Genomic DNA, 21724 nt, shown 5'->3' on the forward strand with positions numbered 1-21724 from the left:
CAACAGCACCTGATGGACCTCGGAGGTTAAAGAAGGAACCACAGGGAAATCACAGAACCTTCTAACCGCAATATTATGGGCTAAATTGTATCTCCTCCCCACTCCTCACCCACGCATTCACCACCACCAGTCCTAACTCTCCCTCTGAAGAGGTAATTAACATGAAGTCATATGGATGGGCCCTGATTCGATATGATGTAAGACAGGTAGAAAGAGAGAATCGTGTAAGGACACGGGGCGAAGGCAGCCATCTACAAGCCAAGAGGAGAGACATTAGAGGAAACTAACCTTTTTCCTAGACTGGGAAACAGTAACTGTTGGTGGATCCACCCAATCTACGGGACTGTCATGCCACCCCAGGATATTAACATAAGTAATAAACTAAGTGATCTCTGAGCTGAATTTATAACCAACGAAGGATTTCAGGTAGAGGCAGATTTACAGTAAAAATAAAACTATTTTAAGCCCGGCTGGTGTGGCTCAGGGGCTGAACATCAAATCAACTTCATGAACCAGGAGGTCCTGGCTGGATTCCCGTCAGAGCTCATGCCTGGGTTGTGGGCTCCATCCCTAGCAGAGGATGTGCAAGAGCCAGCCAACCGCTGATTCTCTCATTGCTGTTTCTCTCTTTCTCCCTCTCTCTGAAATCAACAAAACATATTTTATTTTAAAAAGAGAAAGTTAAAATAAAGACTCTCTGAAAAACAAAGATAATAAAGTAGAGAAGCTGATGAAAACTGTTGGGACAAGGAACGGGAAACCAATCCTATGACAGTGGTGCGGCCCTGGACTCGGTGCCTGTTGCTGTGGGCACGTGGGGTTACTCTCCTTTCGGAGTCTATCTGCCTTTCTCCGCAGGACAGAGAGACAGTGCCTGTTCCTCGGGAGAGGGACCAAGTGTCACACCTCTACGGCTTGGTGTGTGGTCTCTTCTTCTCTGTCAACCTATGACCCTGCCTCTGGGCACATCAGGTGCACACCACAGACCAAGAGCAGGGCCTTCCGCCTGCTCAGGAGGCCAATCTGTCAGGTGCCTCGTTCAGGCAGCAACCTGGATTTCTCCAGGAACCAGGGGCAGGAGAGGGCTGTGTACTGGGCCTCAAACACGCAAAACACTCACCAGCAGGGAAGTCCCCCTGAGGGTAGTCGAAGCGGTGAGGATAGGGGGGCCGCTCGAAGGGGTGTCTCGGGGGGAAGTCATCCTGCATGAAGCGGGGCGGGAAGCGGTTGAAGTTGTGGGGGTGCGGTGGCTGGTTGAACTGTGGGTGCTGCTGGTGGGGTGGGAAGGGCCCGCGGAAGTGTGGTGGCCGCTGCATGCGGAAGGGCGGCTCTCGCTGGCCACCACCCCAGGGCGGCTGCTCGTGCTGGTTGTTCCAGGGCCCCTCGAACTGACTGTTCCAGTTGGGGTCAGGCTGGTTGTTCCAGGGTGCGTCGCGCTGGCCGTTCCAGCCTGGGTCCCCACGCTGTTCACCCCACATGCCCTCGTGGCTGTTGTTCCAAGGCGGACAGTGGGGTGGCCCACCCTGGTGGTGTGGGTAGGGGGGCTGCTCGGGAGGCTGTGAGACAAAGAGCAGATGTTAGACGCTCCTGAGGTCCATCCAGCCTCCGCACTGCCCGGTGCCGCATGCTGATGGTCTGCTGGGCGCTGCCCTGGTGCTTTGCTTCCTGTCGTGCACAGTGGATGCTGTGGCATCTGCCCTACCACTGGCCCTCTTGTCCATGCTGATGACCTGACTCCCACGTTTCTGCACTCCCACCGTGGCTGAGGACTTCCTCTGGGTCCTCACCCAGGACTGTCTATAGGCCCCGGGTACAGGGAATCTGAACACCCCACCCCTCGTCCCTCGTGGACAGTACAGAGGCGCCTCCCCCACTGTGTCCAGAGTATGGGAAGTGGCTGAGCCCCAGCGGCCCCCACCCTGAAGACAGTTCATAACCTCCCTCTACCCTGTGCTGTTCTCCTGGGACATCTCCCACTCAACTACTTGCCCTCAAGTCCTATTTCAGGGTCTGCTCCTAGGTCCAAGCCAGGAAACTTGTTTCTGAAGGCTGAAGACAACATGAGCTCTAATCTCACCCAGCTACTGCAGCCCAAACTCAAGAGCCAGGGAGGATGTGTCCAGATGAGGCCAATCAGAGAGCTCATCTCTAGGGTCATAGCTGGTTAGCTCCACTGACCACTACCATCAGAGACTGGCCCAGGCCGCCATACCCTCAGGAAGCCAGAAAGCCAAACTTTAAATACGGCAATCATTTCGAAACGTGTAAGATGCCTCATGGGCATTGCCAGGCCATGGCATGTGACTATGGATTGCTAACCGGGGGCAGACCCTCAATGAGGGGACCCTGTTGTGAGCCTCCTGGTTCTGTTATGCTGGATGAGATGACCCTTGTCGCTGCCTAGAAGTTTCTGACCCCAAGGAAACGAGAGGAAGTGACCAGTATCTCAGCCCCAGAAAATGCTGCCCGACACTTGTGACCTTCCACCTCCTTATAAAAGCACCATGTTCTTTCCAGGGTGACAAGATGTTGACACTTTGCCAGCGAATGAGTCAAAAAAAAAAAAAAAAAAAAAAAAAGGGAAGGAAAAGGGAGCACCCTCCTGCACTAAGTGGACTTTCCCTGCACTCACAGGAAAACAGGGACCTGTTACTGAGCATCCCAAATGATAAAAGCACCAGAGAAGGAGGCAAGGCCCGACTTTCTTGCTTTACCCAATCCCAGGTGAAGATGAGGCTATCACACCCTCTCCCCGAGACCCCGCTGCAGAGCTCCAAGGCTCCCAGCAAGTGGCTAAAGCCCTCACCTACAGAGGCTGGCCGCCACCCGTCATCAGCCTCCTTAGGCCCCAGCATGCTCACCTGCCCCGGTAAGAAATACCTGCTGTTGACCCCAAGGAGCAACGGGGTGAGGCTGGTCAAACCACGGGGGTTTGTTAGGTGGGATCTGGTCGTGGGGCCCAGGGCCCCGGGGGCCGGTGGCTGCAGGGTCCTGGACCCCTCCTGAGGCGTCATATTCAGAGGAACCAGGCATCTGGATGGGAGGCTTGCTGTCATCTGGAGCCAGGCAAGAAGGCAGTTAGTGGAGGCCATAGCAGCAAGAGGTACCACCCAAAACAGTCATCAGTGGACACCCGGGCAGCCCAGACAGGGCTTCATTTCCTGATAAATCCTTGCTTCATGACCCGATGAATCTGCTGGGTAGGCAGCAGGACACACTTCTTTTCTGAAAACTTTACAGTACGTATGATACTTTTTTTTATCACCGCTGAATTTTATTACCTATTCTGTATCTAATGCAAATATCACTTCCTTCCATTTGATGTTACTTTATTGGACTTCTTCAGTGTTAAACCATTCGCATACATTCCTGGGACATGTCCTTTTGGTCGTAATATATTTTAAAGATACTTGGCTGGATTTAATTTACTAAGATTTTGTTTAGTATTTCTGCATCTTTATCCACAAGTGACACTGTATTATATTTGAAATTCTTGTTCTGTCCTTGCCCAACTGGTGAGAAAGTTATCTTGGTCTTGGAAAATGATTTGGGCAGCTTACCTTTGTCTGTTCTCTGGGACAGTTTATAAAGGAGAACTGAGTTGTAAAAGTTTTATTACATTTAAATGTGAAATCCCCAGCCTATTGCTTTAAACTGATTAGAATCTGGCCTGAGACTCCGAAACTAGAGCCCTTCTCTGGGGGAAAGCTGCTTTCCGGGACCAGCCCCCAGGGGGTGCAGGGGCCACATACCGGGCTGGGTGGTTGGTGGGATGGCTGGGGCGGGCGTAGGGGCTGGCGGCGGGGCGGGTGGTGGTGGTGTGGCTTTGACTTCAGCTTCCATTTGTGGCATCTGGATCTGCGGCTGCTGCTGCTGCTGTTGCTGCTGCTGCTGCTGGGTCAGGCTGTTGACAAACTCTTCATGCTGCGTCTTGAGGGTCTGGATCTGCTGCTGGAAGGCCAGCTGCACTGGCTGGACCACCGAGGAGTACTCATTGATAAGCGTTGCCTAGCAGGAAGAGAAGGGCAGTGGCACTCAGTGCTCGAGCCTCAAGGCTCAGCCCTCCCAGAGCAGCTGGGGGCAAATGCTAGGAAAGCTCTGGGAAGCTGGGTGCTGCCAGGGGCAGTGAGGCCCAGAGGCTGGAGCAGGCTGGCAGGTGACCGTCATGTAAACCAATAAACTTGGTCTTGACAACCAGACCAGCTGAATCTAGCCAAAATCTTGGTGATGTGCAGTGCAGTTTAGAATTCCAATAATGGAATCAGGCGATGATAGCTGTGCCTTGGACGGCCACGCAGACTTTAAACATACATCACTGACAAATATCCTGAGACATGCTCATGGCTGAGCTGACTTGCTGCCTGGCTTTGAATAAGTCACCACCTCCTAGAGCCTCAGTTTTTCTCATCTGCAATATGAGACAACATTGGGACCAACCTCTGAAGATTTCAGGGAGAAGTCAGCAAATAACACATGGAAAGGGACTAGTATGGTAGAGGCTTAGTAAACACAAGCTATCATGTTTACTAAGCCGAACTCAGGAAGAAAAAAAGCAGCCTTAACTGTTGTATAGGTATACAAGTCCATTTTTATTTAACTTAAGAAAAAAATGGGTAAAACGTAGAGAAAGTATGAGATGCACTTTCCTCATTTGTTTCTGAGCGTGAGAGCCTGTCCCCTGTGGAGAGGATGGCACTTAGGACCCTCACTGAGGGAAGCAGCCCGCACAGAGCTCCTGACATCCAGCCAGGCCTTCCAGCCCGAGAGAAAGGGTTTGAGCTGTGCCTTTTATTCCAGAAGCTCCGATAGGGCAGTGATGCTGGTAGAAGGGACCACGAAGACCCTCTTGCCCTGTGCCCGTCCCTGGGCAAAGGCAGACACGTGTACAGGGAACACCGACTACACATCACCTCCGGGTGATGGCCACAGCAGCCTAGACTACCTGTCTCCTTCCCGTCCTTCCCATCGTGTGAATGCGTGCCTGGAGGACCACTGCAAACACGCCAATGACACCCTGAGAACAGGGTCTAAGTTGGGTCACAAGCACCCCAGGAAGCTTACCAGGGAGGGTTCCCTGCTTCCTGTGCGTGGGACAGGATCCCCCAAGGCTGCTGCTCAGACCCTGGCCTTCAACATTCACTAGAGGCACACCTGGGCTCTGAGGTTACCATTCCATCAGCTGTTCCCAGCCCTGACTCTGGAAGCTGCTGAGTGGTGTCCACCCTGGCCCTGTGCAGTTCGGGAGGGGTGGCACTCACCTGGTACTGGCCGAGCCCCAGGGCTGGGCTCTGTAACTGCTGGATGATGGAGTCGTCAAAGTAGCCGTTCTTCTCCCAGAGCTGCAGGAGCTGGACGTGGGGGATGAGCGATCGTGTCAGGGAGAAACAGCATGCCCCACCGCTGCCCACCTTCCTCTGCCCTCGAGGCTGCGCCACGTACCCGGGCAATCTTTTGCTGTTTGTCCTCCTCCACAGCCAAGAAGCTGGTGCAGTAGATGGGCACCACCACCTTCTGCAGGGCGGCCAGCAGCTCCCTGGCCTGCTTGCGCTGGCTGTGAGGGAGAGACCTTCCGCGCGTCAGGGCCCTGGGGCGGGACCCGGCCACGCGCCCGTTACCATCGTGGCTCCAGCCATAGCACCCTCTGCCTTCTCAGGGAACGGGCCCCAACCTGGCTGGGACGAGGGCTGGGCTCCCCACAAGACCTGTGCTGGCACTTGGGCCCCCGACAGCAGCGGGAGGGAAAAAACACAGGGAGGGGACCTTCAGAGCAATGCCTATCTCCTTGCTAGTAAATAATCCTTCCCTCCTGGGATAAGAATGAACACAGAGCCTGTGAGGATCCCACTGTCCGCGAAGGACAGGCTAGAGCTGCTGTGGGCCCAGGGCCTCGTCTACGTGGCCGTGCTCAGCACTTTGATCCTATGTGCACGGAAAGCTCTGACTTGGGCCCCGTGTTTCAGGAGCAGAGGGAGTGTGCTAAGTGTGCCTGGCATTGAGGACCTGTGGCTGGCAGGGCAAGGCAGCTGCCCCCACATCCTTCGGGGGGCACTCTGAGGATAATAGGGTGTGGAGGTCCCTGCAGCTGTACAGAGGTGGCACGGGACCCCCAGCATGGCAGTGAGCCCAGATGGCGTGAGGCAAGTGGCTGGAACCCCTCCCAACACCAAGTTCACCAGAGAGAGTTCACAGACTGGAGCAAGTGCCTGGAGTAGGGAAGTGGGTCAGGGGAGGGAGAGCAGTCCAGGCGGAGGACAGGGCTGTCTCTGCAGAGCTGCCTGGAGTCAGAAGAGGGGTAGATAAAAGCAGGAAGGCAGAGAAAGTTCCAGGTGGCTGTTTATTTCCCCACATGCAAAACAAGGGGATGATGGTGTAGGGAGCAGCTGAGTGTGGTGTGAGGAGGGCAGGGCAAAGGACTGAGAGGGACAGGTCAGTTTCTGCTGCCCTCACGGGCACCATGCCCTTCAGCTGGCCAAGCTCAAAGCCAAACATGGCAGCCACACACTGCCTGCTTCCTCTGCCTGTCTCCTCCCGGGGCCTGCTTTGGCCCAGGCATCTGGTTCCTTAACCTTTGTCATAAGGCCCCCAAAAGGCAGTGCAGATGTTCCACTGGCCTGGGGAGGGCAGTGAGGGTGGGGGATTTGTCTTGGTGGGCTGGGACATAGGGTCAGCAAGGGGAACCCAGCATCAAGGACCCTGATGCAGGGCAGAGTCAGCTGACTGAGGGTGTGTAATGTGTATCATTGGAGCAGAACTGATAGCCAACAGAGATACTGAAAGATACCCGAATTTGCCCTAAGAGAGAAGGAGTGAAGAAACAGTGGCCCTAGGTGAGGTGGGGATGGGGGTGGGAATCCAGGGATAGGCTGAGGTAGGGGGAGCAGGGGAGAAAGAGGGGGGGATAGGAGAGTGGGAAGAGGAGGAGCTTGTGGCACAGATGACCCTCTCCCAGGGTCTCTGGACAAATGACCCACATCCTGAGTCCAGCACAGTGGCCACAAGAGGCCCTTACCAGTGGTGCAGCACGTCATTGATCAGGTAGATGAGGTGCAGCCGCAGCTCAAAGTGCGCCCCATCAGCTGTGATGCGGTTCCGGAGGTGGCCTGCCATTAGCTCACAGTGCGGAGGGGACTTAGCGTTGCTGAACATCCAGTTCTTCCCGGCCTGCGACAGACAGAGCAATGGGTGAGCAGAGTTGGGCTCCCCCAGCCAGAGCATGGGCAGGTGCCCAGCCGAGGGTGTGGTGCCCGAGGGCTCGGCCTCGTGCTGCAGCCTCCGCCTGCCTTCCCCCTCTCTTGGAGGTGCTCAAGGGGGGAGGGCAAGAATAGATGGGGCATCGCTACAGCAGTCCTGGCCCAGAGGCTTTGGTGGGCTCTCACCTGTCAGGAATACTAGGTTCTGGGAGCACTGGGCCCACCCGGCCCCACTGTCCTCACCGAGATGGCATCTTTGGTGCACGTGTCAATGATGGGCTGCAGCAGGTTGTCAAACTCGTTCATGTCCAGCTGCGTCTCCTCAAGGAGCTTCTGCATCTGCTGCTCCACCGCATGGGCCACGGCTGCTGTCACCTGCTCCTGGGAGGCCAGGTGAGACCGAGACTGCCCATCAGTGTCCCCCAGAGCAGCAGAGGCCCCATCCCTCACACCCACAGCCTCACACCCACACCTGGAGCAGTCACGGACCGGCAGGCAGAGGTTAGAACAAGATGAGTCAGAGGGAAAGACAGTGTCTACCCCTAAGCCAGTGACAGATGGAATGATTAAGACCCAGAGGAACAAGAGACCTCTGCAGGCTAATTAAACACAAAAGGAAAGTGACCGGACAGCACAGAGAGGTCTTATGGATCGTCACTCGTCAGGAGAAAGGAGAGCACCCACGGAATGGAAAATTAAAACAGGAGAGCAGTTTCCTCATTAGACTGGCAAACTGAGACTGCTGAACTATGGGACGTCCTGGGGACAGGCAGTCCGATCAGGGCTGGCCCAGGCCGGCTCACCCATCTTATGAGAAGCTCCATCCAGGGTGAGTGATTTGGCGTGTTTTGTTGTCAGTAATATGACAGTAATCTCAAATACAGTAATAAAAAAGGGACCGGTGTTTTCGATGCCTTATTTTTTTTTTTTATTCATCTCATTTTCCCTGTGATTCATCCTACTGTATTTGGCGCAAGTATTAGAACTGTAATGGATCAGGACAGAAGGGTCCTTCCCCTCAACAGCTTGGAGTGACCTGGCTAGCCAGAACTGGTGCCAATGGCACCAAAGGCCACATGGTATCCTGTTACACAACGTCTAACGTGTAGTCCCACTCATAGGTGTCCACCCCAGCAGACAGCTTGGGTAATGATTTCACTGGAATGAGAAGCAAGCACTGGCCAGAGGGACTGGGCTAAACCCGCCATGGGTAGTGGCAGCACTCTCCACAGCACTGATGCTTGGTGATGAGTCCTCCTGACAGTTATTTGTGAGTCCCAATGTACAGACACAAAAACTGAGGCATGGGGTGAGCTCCAGAGACCACCTAGACAAAAAGGGGAAAGGGGAAGGGCCCTCGGCCTCCTCAGGGCTGACGGAGTGGGAGGGAAGAGGAGCAGGCCCCGTACCTGTCTGAGGGCAAGCAGGTGTTGCTCCTGCTGCTGCAGGTTCCACTGGCTCTGCTGGATGAGCTCGTCCATTGACGGGGTTCCCTGGGCGGGTGGGATGGGTGCAGCAGGGGCCAACGGAGGCTGTGTGAGGGGTGGCAGTGCTGCGGCTGGCTCCAGCTCTGGGGCCTGCTGCTTGCAGATGACTGGCAGAAGAGGAGAAAAGGTGCTCCTGTGAGAAGGTGGCTAGGGTCTAGGTGTCTCCTTGGCTGCCACTTGGGCGGCCACAGGGGTTCCCCTTCCTACACTTACCACCCACAAGAGGACTTCTGCACTGTGCTGCAGCCACACTCCCACCGAAGTCTGCCAGGCTCCACCCACTCTCAGCCTGGCTCTCCCACCCCGCTCTCGTTCCCCCAGAGCCTAGAACCAGCCCCTTTCCCATGTCCCATCTACCACCTTCCACCTTTGTACCTGCCCTCTCCTTGGAGATTTCAGGACTGTAACCCTACCACTGTTTCCAACACTGCCTGTCTTGCCCAGCGTCCTCTGGCACAGACCAAGCTGGAGCCCATCCCATTAACACTGATGGGCTACACTGATGTTAAACCCAGGCCAAAGCTCTACCCCCCAAGAGCATCTCTCCTAGTCCCTTAGCCTCTCTGCCACCATCCCCTAATATATGCTTTACTTTCAGGTTATCAAAGCCGCCTGACGCCCAGCCAGGAAACCCAAAATAGGAGCAGACCAGCACCCCTGAGCACATGCTGTGGCCCATCACCACATGCCTCTTGATTTCCTTATCCTGACTGCTTGGGGAAAGGAACTCCTCGGAGTCAACTGAGATTGAGCCAGGGTGAGATGACCATCCTACTGGTAGGAGACTGGGTCAGGTGGGTGTGTGCCCCGAATGTGGCCAGATGAGAAGAGATAGAAATCTGGAAGGTGGGATGTGGTCTCCCCATCGGCCACTGGGTCTTGTCAAGTCTGAACATAACCATGCACTTCTGGAACCCTGCTGAGTCCCACCCCAAGGGGACCTGGCCTTTGAACAAAGACAGGCAGACAGAACAGATGGTGTTAGTCCAGGTCCATCTCGGGGCACTCAGTCACTTCTTAGGTCTGGGTGAGCCTTCTGGCATTGAAACCACCGGGGACATCCTCTTCCACCTCCCAGAGACATTTCTTCAGCAAATCTGTTCTCTCGCTCTCATTTCTTCATTTTTTCCTTTCTGACTCCTTCTCAGCAGCCCCTAAATATACCCGTCTTCTGTCTTAAAAACTTTCCCTTAATCGCATGCCCCTCATCTCAACAATTTTACAGCCAAGATTCCATTTCGATTAATCTCTGTAGCCCAGGGCAAGTTTGGCTCTGTCCACCCATCCTACCCTCTATTCCCCCCCCCCCCCCCGCCCCCGCCCTTGAGGGTATCCTTATTCAGCTTGATGGTCCTGTCACAGGTGCCTGTCTCACTCAGTCTGTGTGGCCACTTCTTCAGCCCCTTCCTCTTTCTCTCTGACCCTTAACTGCTGGGATGCCAGGGCTGTCTTCTCTCTAAAACCCCCAGGGGAATGCAATTACAATCAGCATACCATAATTCCTAAATCTATCATGTTCACCTTAGATTCCTTGAGCTCTGGACCTAATTACAGCTCAAACAGCCCATAGCTTTCCACAGGCATGCATATCCTCTTGCCCCATGCTCCACCCAACCAAGCCCCACCCCTGATCTCTGTGGCTGGCATGGCTATGCCCATACACCCAAGCCAGAGCCTAGAGAGCACAGACCCTCCTCTTTCCCTTGCACCTCACAGTGACAAGTCAACCCGTGCTGTCATCAGCTTCCTAGATCACATTCTGGTCTGGGTCCCTGCTGTCACTACCACAACTCTCCTGTCACCTGCATCACCCTTGAAACTGGTCTCCCTGAGTCCAGTCTGGTCCCCTCCACATGGCGATACAGTGATGCTGTTCAAAGTGTGGTCTGAGGAGCAGTCAGGTGAAAGATTCCACAAATACAGAAGTGGTGTAGGAGTACTTGATGCTTTTATGGATCACATTTTTACTCTATTTTGCAAAGGTATATCCTCTACAACAGAATTTAAAAAAACAGAAATGGATCCTTCAACAGAGTTTGCATAACACCGTTCTAGAACAGTCCCGGGCCTCAGTCTTTACAATGACTAACCCTGCTCCACAACACAGTCCTGAAACCAACCCTTCCAGCGACCTCCAAAGCTCCCAGGAGAATTCTTAAGTCCTTGGCAAGCCAGCCCTCCGTATGCTGCACCCTCACTTTGAGTCACTCTAAGAACCCCTTCTCTGTCTGGTCTTCAGCTCTTGTCCCCTCCACTCCCTAGTCCCTCCTAAAGCATTTCCCTCTGCCTGAACACTTTTCTCTCTTCAGTTGCCATCTGGCTCTGCCTATGCATTCTTCAATCACAGCTAGATATTGTTACCTGCAGAAAACACTTCGTGAGCCCCAATCTTCCCGTCAGAAGCACCCTGTCCTTCCTAGGTTCTGGCACCAAGTCCCAAGCAGCCCTGGATTTCTAACCCTCAGGGCAGGGTGAGTGAGCTTCCCTTGCAAGGGAGGCAGCTCTTACCCCTGGTCACTCCATCAAAGCACTGTCCTCCCCTACCTGGTTATGTCAAAATGTTCATCTGGTGCCCTAGTTCATGGATTCGACCTTTTAACCCCAGGTTCCCCACCCCTCACCCCCCCAGGCTGAGTCCCTCAGGCTCAACCCACTTAATTCACACCTTTACCATCAAATGCCCCTAATTCACACCTTTACCATCAAATGCCCCTGTTGATTCCATGCTGGCCTCACTGGTTCCAGCCTCCACTCCTGCTCCCTCCAGCTTTGCCACACTGACCATATAAACCTGACCCATCACTCCTTTGTTTCAAATTGCATCATGACTTCACACTTCCTGTAGCAGAAGTTTTAAACTGGTGTGCAGGGGCTGAGGAGTAACTGCTCCACAGACAGGTAAGCACACACAACATTTTGCCTGCAATTTCAGGAAGCTCGTCTCCCTCACCCCATCTTGAACATAACTATGCACAAGAACCCCTGAACTGAGGGTGAAAACCCGAACATTCCCCTGGCATTTCCACTCCAGACCAAATGCTTCCCTCCTCCACACATACATGTTCTGTGCTCCGGCCATGCTGGACCTCTCATGGTTTCTCCCATGGTTACCTAAACACGCCGCGCTTGTTCAAGCCACTGCACCTTAGCAGTTTCTTACAAATTCTTTATTGAACGCTACTGTGTACTATGTATTAGGGCACAAGAATGACCCCAAACGAAGTCTGGCGCTTATAGTCCAGGGAACATTCAGCTTTCAATGCCCATCAACTTGAGCAATCCCACACTCACTTAAATGTATTCATTACTGAACAAAACGGATGTAGGACCTTACCACCTGGAGGCTATTTGTTATTCAAAAGCCAGCTGTTATTTCTAACTCCATCTTAAATCCTCTGAGGGCAGACCAGAATCCTGATGTCCAATTCAGTGAACATTGTAAACCTCTGCAAAGAACTAAAACCCAGAGGGACAATGCTTTTTGATTTGGACTGTAAGCAACTGAAATGCACAAAAACCTCGCTGGACCCAGGAAGAGCCCACAAAGGGAGCTCAACAGTGGATCAAAACAGAGTCCCAGTCCAGCCTCTATCCCTTCCTTCCTGGTAAACACCTAAGCAATCACTACTTCTGCTGACCTCAGTCATCACGTTTGCAAAACAATAAAAAAAAACCTGATCTCGAGCCCAGAAGGTGGATCCATAACCTCCTTCCCCATCACACTCGGACCCAGCAACCACTTGCTGCAGGCCTGGGAACAACGGAAGAGATCATGAAGGCCTAGCTTCCACAGCTTGGAAGAGCATGCGACCCAAAAGAAGGCGGTTTGTGACCGCGCCTGCACTGGTATCAGAGAAAGAAATCGCTCCAGGGTGCGACCAGAGAGCTGGAGAGGACTCACGCTGCTGCTGTTCCAGCGCTAGCTTGCACTTGTAGTAGCTGTAGAAGTCGCCTCCGAACAGAAACGAGAATTTTGGGTTGTCCTTCTGCTTCTCCATCGTCATCTTCTCAAACTCGGGCCCGTTGCGAGCCACGAACTGGGCCAGTTTGTCGATGACATTTCGAAGCTCCTGGTCTGGAGAACGGAGAAAAGGCCACGCGGGGCGTCAGCGAGGACCGCCCAAATCCGGGGGCCCAGGCGCACCAGCCGCCGTCCGCCAGGTCGGGATCTCTAGGGGTGGGCCCCGCAGAGGCCGCCCTTGTACGGGTCCTGGTAGGGGCCACAAGCGCGCCGGGAATGCGGAGACCCGCGGGAGAGGCCGCAGGCGAACCCGGGAGCCCGAGCCCCGCCCCCTCCTAGGCCCGGGGACCTCAGGAGGCGGGGTAGGCCGACAGGGGGTCCGGGGGAGAGAGAAACGGTCCCTAAACTCGCGCTGGGCCTCACCGTCGGGTGGCAGCGGCATCTCCATGGCTCCTGCCGCCGGGAACGACCTCCGGTGCCTCTCGATCCCCCACCAGCGCCGTCTGTGGAAGCCGGCAGGAAGTGGCGCGAGGGAGCCGTTTACGGCGGGCCTCGTGGGCCGCTTCCGTCCGCCACTTACGGCCGTCGCTGGGAAACCCCGGAAGTGAGAGTGGGAGGCAGGCGGGAAGAAGCCGCGAGAGGCCGAGCGCGCGGGAGGGGCTCGCGGTGCGCAGACGCAGGGGCTCTTTTGCGCTTGCGCGGAGGGGCCCGCGTCTCCCGCCGCCGCAGGACCGCTGGAACGGCCGAGCCGGCCGTTATCCGTAGCAGGGGCTCTTTGCTTGCTTCGTTGCAGCCCGGCGGCCTGGTGAGGCACTTGCTCCACGGGGCAAGGGGAATGGGGAGCCCTCGTCTGGGTCAGGGCCTGCGTTGTATTGTCGGGAGCTGCAGGGAAGAGACTGCGAGGTGAGGTGAGTCTGGGAGGCTCCCGGCCAACCCCGCGGTGGAAACGGAACCCGGAGTCGCCGGGCTCGGTGAGGATGGAAGTGGGCTAGTGAGATTCCAAAGATCCTCCCACTCGGCTCCCTTCGCTGCACCCGGCCCTGCGGTAAGGAAGACTTTGCGGCGGGACCTTCCCACCCCCGCGGGCCTCGGACTGCGTGGCTTCCGCGTGAGTGGAGCGCCCACGGCCGACCTTCCGTGATTCGCTTGCCAGACTGCCTGCCTTCCTGAAAGGATCAGTGACAAAACTTCTAAAATGAATGTGGACGTTAAGAAACGCCCAAACCTGTAGAGAATTCTTAGGAATTTGAGCCAAACTGACAATCGCGGGGGAGCAAAATTTCAAGGAATTGAGAACATGCTCTGGAGAACGGCAGCTCAGCAGCTTATTTTTTTACACATTAAAATGAAAGGAGGAGCGGCAGAGAGGGTTACATGAAATCCATCGGTGGTAGATTAAGGGAGTTGGAGAAAACAAAGCGAGGAAATAATCTGGGACTAGGTAAAAAGGCAAAACAGAAACATACTTTGACATTCGTGGGTATGGGATAGCTAACATTTACATAAATGCATGTAGAGATGGTATGCGGGGGAACAAGGAAACATTGAGGAGTTCTTGCCCTGTGGGGTCTAGAAAAATTATCCCCACCTTTCTTTTTTTTCTTTCTTTTTTATCATCACATTTCAGAGGTATGCTATCTTAGCCCTGGCCAGGTAGTTCAGTTGGTTGGAGCATCAGCTGGTACGCGGAAAGATTTCGGAGTTCCATCCTGGGTCCAGGGCATGTACAGGAGGCAATCGATCGATCTTTCTCTCACATTGATGTTCCTCTTTTTATTTCTTTAAAAATCAATAAAAACATATCCTCAGGTGAGGATTTAAAAAAAAAGTATGTTATCTTAGATGCAAAAAGGAAATTGGACTGGCTCATATAAGGTTTAAGATTAACTTTTGACAAGGAAGCTACAGGCCTGGGACATAACTACCTGCCATGACCTGCCTTTAGTTAGTTTTTATGTTCAGACCACCCAGTGCGGTTACTTTCTGTCTCTGGGTGTAAGGTCTGCCATGCAGACCTCCCCTGAGCTTGTCAGGGTTAGTATGTGGTCCCTTTTTCTATAAGAAAATGAAATCAACGCATACTAATGGTGGGGAAAGTAAGCAGCAAACTAGAGCACACTGGACATCTGATGCTTAGTTGTCCATTTTTTCTATGCAAATTGATGTACATTTTAGGTACACTTTTTATTGTTACAAAATGTCTCCTTTTGACACTTTGGGATTGCCTCCTGTATGCCAGATATTCCTTTAGGCCAGGGGTTGGCAAACTTCTATAAAGGGCCAGATTGCAAATATTTTAGGCTCTATGGGCCAAGAGGCAAAATCGAGGATATTATGTAGATTCTTTTTTTTTTTTTTAAACTTAAAAAAAATGTATTTATTGCCCTAGCCAGTTTGGCTTAGTGGATAGAGCATCAGCCTATGGACCAAGAGGTTCTGGGTTTGATTCCTATCAAGGGCACATACCTGGTATCAGGCTCCTCCCTGGCCTAGGCCCTAGTTGGGGCTCATGCAGGGAAGGAACCAATCAATGTGTTTCTGTCACATTGATGTTTCTCTCTGTCTTTCCCTCCCTCTTCCACTCTCCCTAAAAATCAATGGAAAAATACCCTTGGGTGAGGATTAACAACAACAAAAATGTATTCATTGATTTGAAAGAGAGAAACATCAATATGTTGTTCCAGAAATTTATGCATTCATTGGTTGCTTTTTGTATATGCCCTGACCAGAGATTGACCCCACAACCTTGATGTATCAGGATGATTCTCTAACTGAGCTACCCAGCCAGGGCCTTTGTAGGTACTTTTTATTGGTGGAATTCAAATGTAATAATTTAGTATAGTTTTAAAAATACAGGTCTATTAGTGAGAAGAATGGAATGCTTTTTGAGGTTCCAAGTTAGTCTTTCCGATTATAAATTGACTAGAGGCCTGGTGCACATAATTCTTGTACTCAGGGTTGTGTGTGGGGGTTCCTTCAGCCCGGCCTGTGCCCTCTTGCAGTCTGGGAGCCCTCAGGGGATGTCTGACTGACAGGCCCACAAGGAGTCAGACATCCTTAGTGCAGCTGTGGAGACGAGAGATGCTCCCACTACCACCAACCACCAATGCGCTCAGCAGCCATGAGCCCGGCTTCTGGCTGAGCACCACTCCCCCTGTGGGTCAGTGTGCATCATAGCGACCGGTTGTCCCTCTGTTTGGTCAACTTGCATATTAGCCTTTTATTCATAGGATTATTATATAGGATTGCAAATGTTCACCTGTAAAGACCAGTGTTGGTTCGAAAAAGTCCTGGCCTGTTTGGCTCAGTGGACAGAGCATCGATACCTGTCCAGTGTCATAACTCAGTGGCAGGCTTAGTCCCCAGTCCCTGGTGGGGGTGCATGTAGGAGGCAACCAATCGATATGTCTCTCTCACATCCATGTTTCTCTCTCCCCCACTTTCTCTAAAAAAAAAAAATATATATATATTCTTGGTGAGGGGTGTGTGTGTGTGTGTGTGTGTTGGATGTGGCTTATGAATAAACAAGTCAGACTTAAGCTCTACTCTCAGGAGCCTCGTCTATGAGGTGGGAGATGGAGCAGCAGACAGGTATAAATCAGTAAACGTAAGACAGAAGTGTTACTAAGGAAAACAACAGGCGCTGAGACCTTGATAAGGGAGGAGGCAGGGCCTACAGTGATAAAGTTCTCCAGTTACCAGATCCTAGTCAGGAGCTAGCTATGTGAACACTCCAGGCAGAGGGTCACATTGTGGGATTTTTCTGTTTAGTATGATGCTTAGTCATCTGGACAGTGTATTTTTCCATGTCAGTAAAGGTCTATATCGAGAAGTTTTAACTTGTGACCTGCCATGGATAGACTTCAGAGTAGCATAGTATCATGCATATATGAATTTTTGTGAGTTGAAGATATACAGCATTTGCCAAGATTACGGTAATAGGATCTCTGAACCAAAACAGGTTGATGAATCTGTATTGTAATTTTTTAATGTCTGCATATGACTCTGTGGTGTGGACTTACAATAATTGATTGAAGCTGTCACCAGGAACACCTGGTTGGGCTCGGGCTGCCTGCTGGTGTCCAATAACGAAGGCAGGGTTGAATCATAGTAGGCATTTGTTGAGAAGGCCAGCCAACCAAGAAAACAGGGTGCTTACAAGCATCAAATCCTGCCTTCCAGCAAGATTCAGAGGACAGGATTATAAAGGGGAAGGGCTGAGGTGAGGAATGCAGCTATGTGCAGGCTGGGGGTCCGCAGGCATCAGCTATTGTAATTGGTGGGTCGGCCTGACCATGTTTATTGGTTCTGCTTGCTGGATTCACAGCTGAGTCACCTCCCATACACAGGCCTTAAAAAGGAAACTTTAAGAAAAACTTAACCCCTTACTCACATATAAGACTCTTAACCCCCTATGCACATAAATGTGTGTTCTAAGATTTAAAATATGATTACTTTTCAGATTAATTCAGGTGCTCTATCAGGTTGTAGGTCCCCCCCCATCAAAGCCAGTCGGGGCTAAGGTGGTGCACATTTAATGCTGATTAATTGCTCAGTTCCCTCCCAGGAAGACTGTACACCCATGACTATTTTCATAATTCATTTCATATTGTTTAAAATGCATTTATCTAAGACTGAAAATTTAAGCATCACAGGGCATCATCTAGGCCTAGTTGAGCACAGAGCAGTCACTGGGCCTGATCTTATTACCAAGCAGACCTGTCACATGGGAGTTCCATGATACCAACAGGTATTACAGTCTCCGGGAGAAGACATTCCTAAGGGTTCAGACTCTCTTGCCTGACCAATGGGGCCATCCCTGAACCTGGCCCTTAATTGTAAGGCAGTGACGATCGTGGGTCAGAGCTGCTGGAAGCCCTGCTGGAATTGTAGTGGCAGACTACAAAACCTCCTGGGTCTCCATCCTTCAGGGTCTTACATAGCAGTGTGATCCAGGCAAGTGAAATGACAGGATACATTTTTTCTTAAACATAAATTTTTATTGATTTCAGAGAGGAAGGGAGAGGGAAAGAGAAACATCAATGATGAGTCATTGATCAGCTAGCTGCTTCCTGCACCCTCATTATCCCCCACTGGGGATCGAGCTGCGAGCTGCAACCCGCATGTGCTCCAACCGGGAATTGAACCATGACCTCCTGGTTCGTAGGTCCACGCTCAACCACCAAGCTACAATGGCTGGGCTAGGGTATATTTTGATCACACCAACTACTCTTAGGAGTATATGATTTAAGTGGGGGAAAAAAAACAAGCTCACTATTATGGCTGCTCTGCTCAGCAGAGCGCCCTGGATTTGCAGTCAGACACTCTTGGATTCCAGGCCTGCTCCATGGGCCAAATCAACTTCTCTTTCTATTTCCCTCTATAAAATGAGTCTAATATATCCCACATGGGTACTGATGTTTAAATGAGGCACATAGAATACAAAATATGTAAAAATACCTTGTGAATTATTAGTGCAAGTCAAAACATTCCCATATACTCTTCTACCCTGTATGTTCCTTAGCATTTTTTTTCATGTATCTTCAACAAATCACCTATGTGCTGTATAAATTAAGGTGAGTTCTCTGAAGGTAGAAGGCTTATATACCTTAGCTTTCTGTACTTGGTACAAATTAAAGGTTCAGTAAATCATTGAACAAAAGATTTATGAATTAAAAAGTTATAGGCAGTTGTTTTAATAGAAACATACCCTTTGGGGGAAAAATGAAGAAAATTGAGTCGGTATAGTCAGGTTGCTAAATTACTAAAATCAAGTAGGTTGAGGCATGAGTAAGTAGTTCTGTTCTTTAACTAGGTGAGGACTTACACTTTTTTTTTTTTTTTTTTTTTTTTTTAACCTGTTCTTACTGATTTTAGAAAGGGAGAGAAACATTGATGTGAGAGCAAAACATCAATCAGCTGCCTCCTGCACAACCCCTACTGGGGATCAAGCCCACAACCTGGGCTTGTGCCCCGAGGCAGAATCGCATCTGCCATCTCTTGTTGCATGGGATGACTGTCAGCCAACTGAGCTACACCTGCCAGGGCACGACTTACCCTTTTTAATTCTTCAGTTGTGCATCAATGCCTGATGGATAACCCTCTGAAGACTTAGGAAAGAATAAAGGACTTGGGAAAACTTACATCCATTATCCAGATCACAGAACTTCTAGATTACCGTCACACCAGGCCAGAGGCTCAGAATGTAGGACTGAATTCTTTTCAGAAATGTACTTTTTACTGTAAGAACGGTTATTCTTTCTTCTTTGAACACTCTGGGTAGTGCTTAGTTGTGTTTCCGATTTGCCAATCCCTAAGACTTCACAGATCTTTGTCGTTTATTTCTAGCCAAAGCCCCTGACTCTCTTGTGCTCAGTCAACTTCAACTGCAATTGAAGGGGAAGGTTTCTGAGACTTATGGAGGGACTGGGCTTTGGAGGCAGACTTAAGTAGCTGGGTGATCCAAGAAAAATAATCCCTTTGGGCCTCATTTTTATCTATTAAATAATAAAACAATGCAAAGGAATTACAAGAATTGTATGAGAAACCACCACTGTATTGGGCATGTGGTATATTAGACCTCAGAAATAATACTCCAGCCAAAACTGGTTTGGCTCAGTGGATAGAGCGTCGGCCTGTGGCCTGAAAGGTCCCAGGTTTGATTCCGGTCAGGGGCATGTACCTTGGTTGCAGGCACATTCCCAGTAGAGGGTGTGCAGGAGGCAGCTGATGGATGTTTCTCTCTCATCAATGTTTCTAATTCTCTATCCCTCTCCCTCTCTGCAAAAAACCAATAAAATATATATTTTAAAAAATGAAGAGATAGCCGAAACCGGTTTGGCTCAGTGGATAGAGCGTCGGCCTGTGGACCAAAAGGTCCTGGGTTCGATTCCGGTCAAGGGCATGTACCTTGGTTGCGGGCACATCCCCAGTAGGGGGTGTGTAAGAGGCAGCTGATCGATAATTCTCTCCCATCGATGTTTCTAACTATCCCTCTCCTCTCCCTCTTCTCTGTAAAAAATCAATAAAATAAAATTTAAAAAAAAGAGATAATGCTCCATAAGCACAAGCTGCCATGACGTTCTTGGATTTTGTTACTCTCTTCAATAAAGGCATGTCATTAACTGATAAACTGGAATTTCTAGTTTCATTCTACCATGACATAAATTCACTAATCACAGGTCCTAAATTTGGCTCAGGAAAATAAGGTTTGCAATACTCTTGGATATGAGAACCAGGTAGATTGTCCTTTCTATATCTCTGTTCATCTTGTTGCTGGGCACAATGAAGACAAGTCACTCAGAAAGAGACCCTCACTGACAAACTGGGACCAGTCTTGATTCCCTAGAGACCATCATTTATTTTTGGTAAATGCCATCAATGAACATACAGTGTCATTCCCAAAGGATAGTCTACAGCATTTAAGTCTTGAAAACAGGTGATAATTAAAGAGAATTTACAATTTTCAGATCCTTTAATAATTTAACGTTCTCTGCCCTTTAAGGCTGTTAGACCCTTAGCAAATCAGGTCTAGCCCTAGCCAGTTTGGTTCAGTGGAAAGAGCGTCAGCCTGTGGACTGAAGGGTTCCAGATTTGATTTTCGTCAAGGACACATGTCTGGGTTACAGGGTCGGTCCCCATTGTGGGGCGTGCAGGAGGCAGCCAATCAATGATACTCTCTCATCATTGATGTTTCTATCTTTTCTTCTCCCTCTCTAAAATCAATAAAAATATATATTTAAAAAAAACACAAAAACAAATCAGGTCTAGTTGCATCCCAGCAATAACAAAGGGCCTATTGCATTATTATGCCAAATACACAGCAAAATGCAGAAGTTCCAGTGCTTCACTGGAACATACTCTGGCTTCTCTCCTTTGTAAGAAGGGTGTGATTTTTCCTATAATGAATGACTTAAAATACAGTCATGACTTAAAAAATCCTACACCAAGTCTCAATACAGTGATCCAAACACTATTTAAAAATGCCCTCTGAGCCTCAGTTTCCCCTTCTGTAAAATGAAGGAGTTGGGTTCGTGTTGCAGGCCAGGCCACAACACAAGTGGGTGAACTGAACTTGCTACCACAAACCCGAGTAGTGAGGAGTGAGGGGAACAGTGGCAAATATGACTGGGAGGCGGACCAGGGCAGTAGTGGCCGGAAAACCAGCCTTCTAGGGGTCAGTCAGCTCTGAACTGTCAAGTCTCAAAAGTATGTCTTTGTCTTTTGATTTGATAATTTGGTCTAATACGATTGTCTCATTTATTCCAGTGTATGTACTTACTGTAAATTTATGTACAGAATTAAATATCCCATTTATTCATTTATAAACCATAATAAAACCAGTCATTTCCCCTCACCAGCAATTTTTGCATTGGAAAAGGAAAAAAACCTAATATACACATTTCAGCAACATCAGAAATGTCATTAAATCTGAATGGAGGCATAATTCATTTTGTAGTTCAATTATATGTCCACGGAGTCAGTTACTCTAATCATAAAGAAAACACTGCAATATCTTTGCAGTTCAAAATTATTCCCATTTGTTATTCAACTTTGAGAAAAATTCAGCTGTAGACTTGATTGCTTCCGGTGAAGGCACTCGGCAAGCTCATCACCAATAACACCCTTCAGGATCGCCTTTTCAGATTCCACATAGCAATCACCTTGAAATTTGGGGCCGAAGTAATTAGAAAGCAAGCGAATAACAGACAGCAAACAGGAACTTCAGAGGCTGGCGATTCCTAAGCTCACAGGCCCAAAGATATCCCAGACCTCTCCAGAAGCGGCCCAATGTAAGCTGACAAAACAACCTCTTAAATACAACATTCCAATTATCAGAAACAAACCAAGTCAAGCGTAAACCGTCACGTACTCTCCGAGTGGGAGAAATGTCTCGCGGGAGGTAAAGGATGACTCCTGTCCCAACTGCTGGGGACAGCGCCAAAGGAAGAAAGCAGCACCTCAGACCCAGCCATGGACCCAGGAGGGAGGGTAACAGTCCTTCGTGGTGCCAAGAAGGCTGGACCCCCCACCTGGATCTTGGCACACAGGTCACAATGTGAGCCTCCCCAAACCAACTTTTCCTG

General features: G+C 50.5%; 1 protein-coding gene across 4 annotated transcripts in view; it reads right to left on the minus strand.

Annotated features, from left to right (window-relative positions):
- CHERP (calcium homeostasis endoplasmic reticulum protein) overlaps nucleotides 1-13222 on the minus strand; it is an 18293-nt gene extending 5071 nt beyond the window's left edge. Inside the window, exons 1-10 of one of the 4 annotated variants that reach the window (XM_084885856.1) lie at nucleotides 13062-13222; nucleotides 12579-12752; nucleotides 8600-8784; nucleotides 7434-7571; nucleotides 7010-7161; nucleotides 5440-5584; nucleotides 5259-5348; nucleotides 3753-4008; nucleotides 2881-3056; nucleotides 1121-1556 (exon numbers count right to left, since the gene is read on the minus strand). In XM_084885856.1, coding sequence (XP_084741982.1) covers nucleotides 1121-1556; nucleotides 2881-3056; nucleotides 3753-4008; nucleotides 5259-5348; nucleotides 5440-5584; nucleotides 7010-7161; nucleotides 7434-7571; nucleotides 8600-8784; nucleotides 12579-12752; nucleotides 13062-13086 — 1777 coding nt within the window. In that variant the 5' untranslated portion in view covers nucleotides 13087-13222. The remainder of the gene's footprint in view (nucleotides 1-1120; nucleotides 1557-2880; nucleotides 3057-3752; nucleotides 4009-5258; nucleotides 5349-5439; nucleotides 5585-7009; nucleotides 7162-7433; nucleotides 7572-8599; nucleotides 8785-12578; nucleotides 12753-13061) is intronic. The other 3 variants (XM_084885854.1, XM_084885857.1, XM_084885855.1) reach the window with 3 other exon arrangements.
- Nucleotides 13223-21724: the final 8502 nt, after the last annotated feature.

The sequence above is a fragment of the Pipistrellus hanaki genome (assembly GCF_964339955.1).
Source record: "Pipistrellus hanaki genome assembly, chromosome: 5".
NCBI lineage: Eukaryota > Metazoa > Chordata > Mammalia > Chiroptera > Vespertilionidae > Pipistrellus > Pipistrellus hanaki.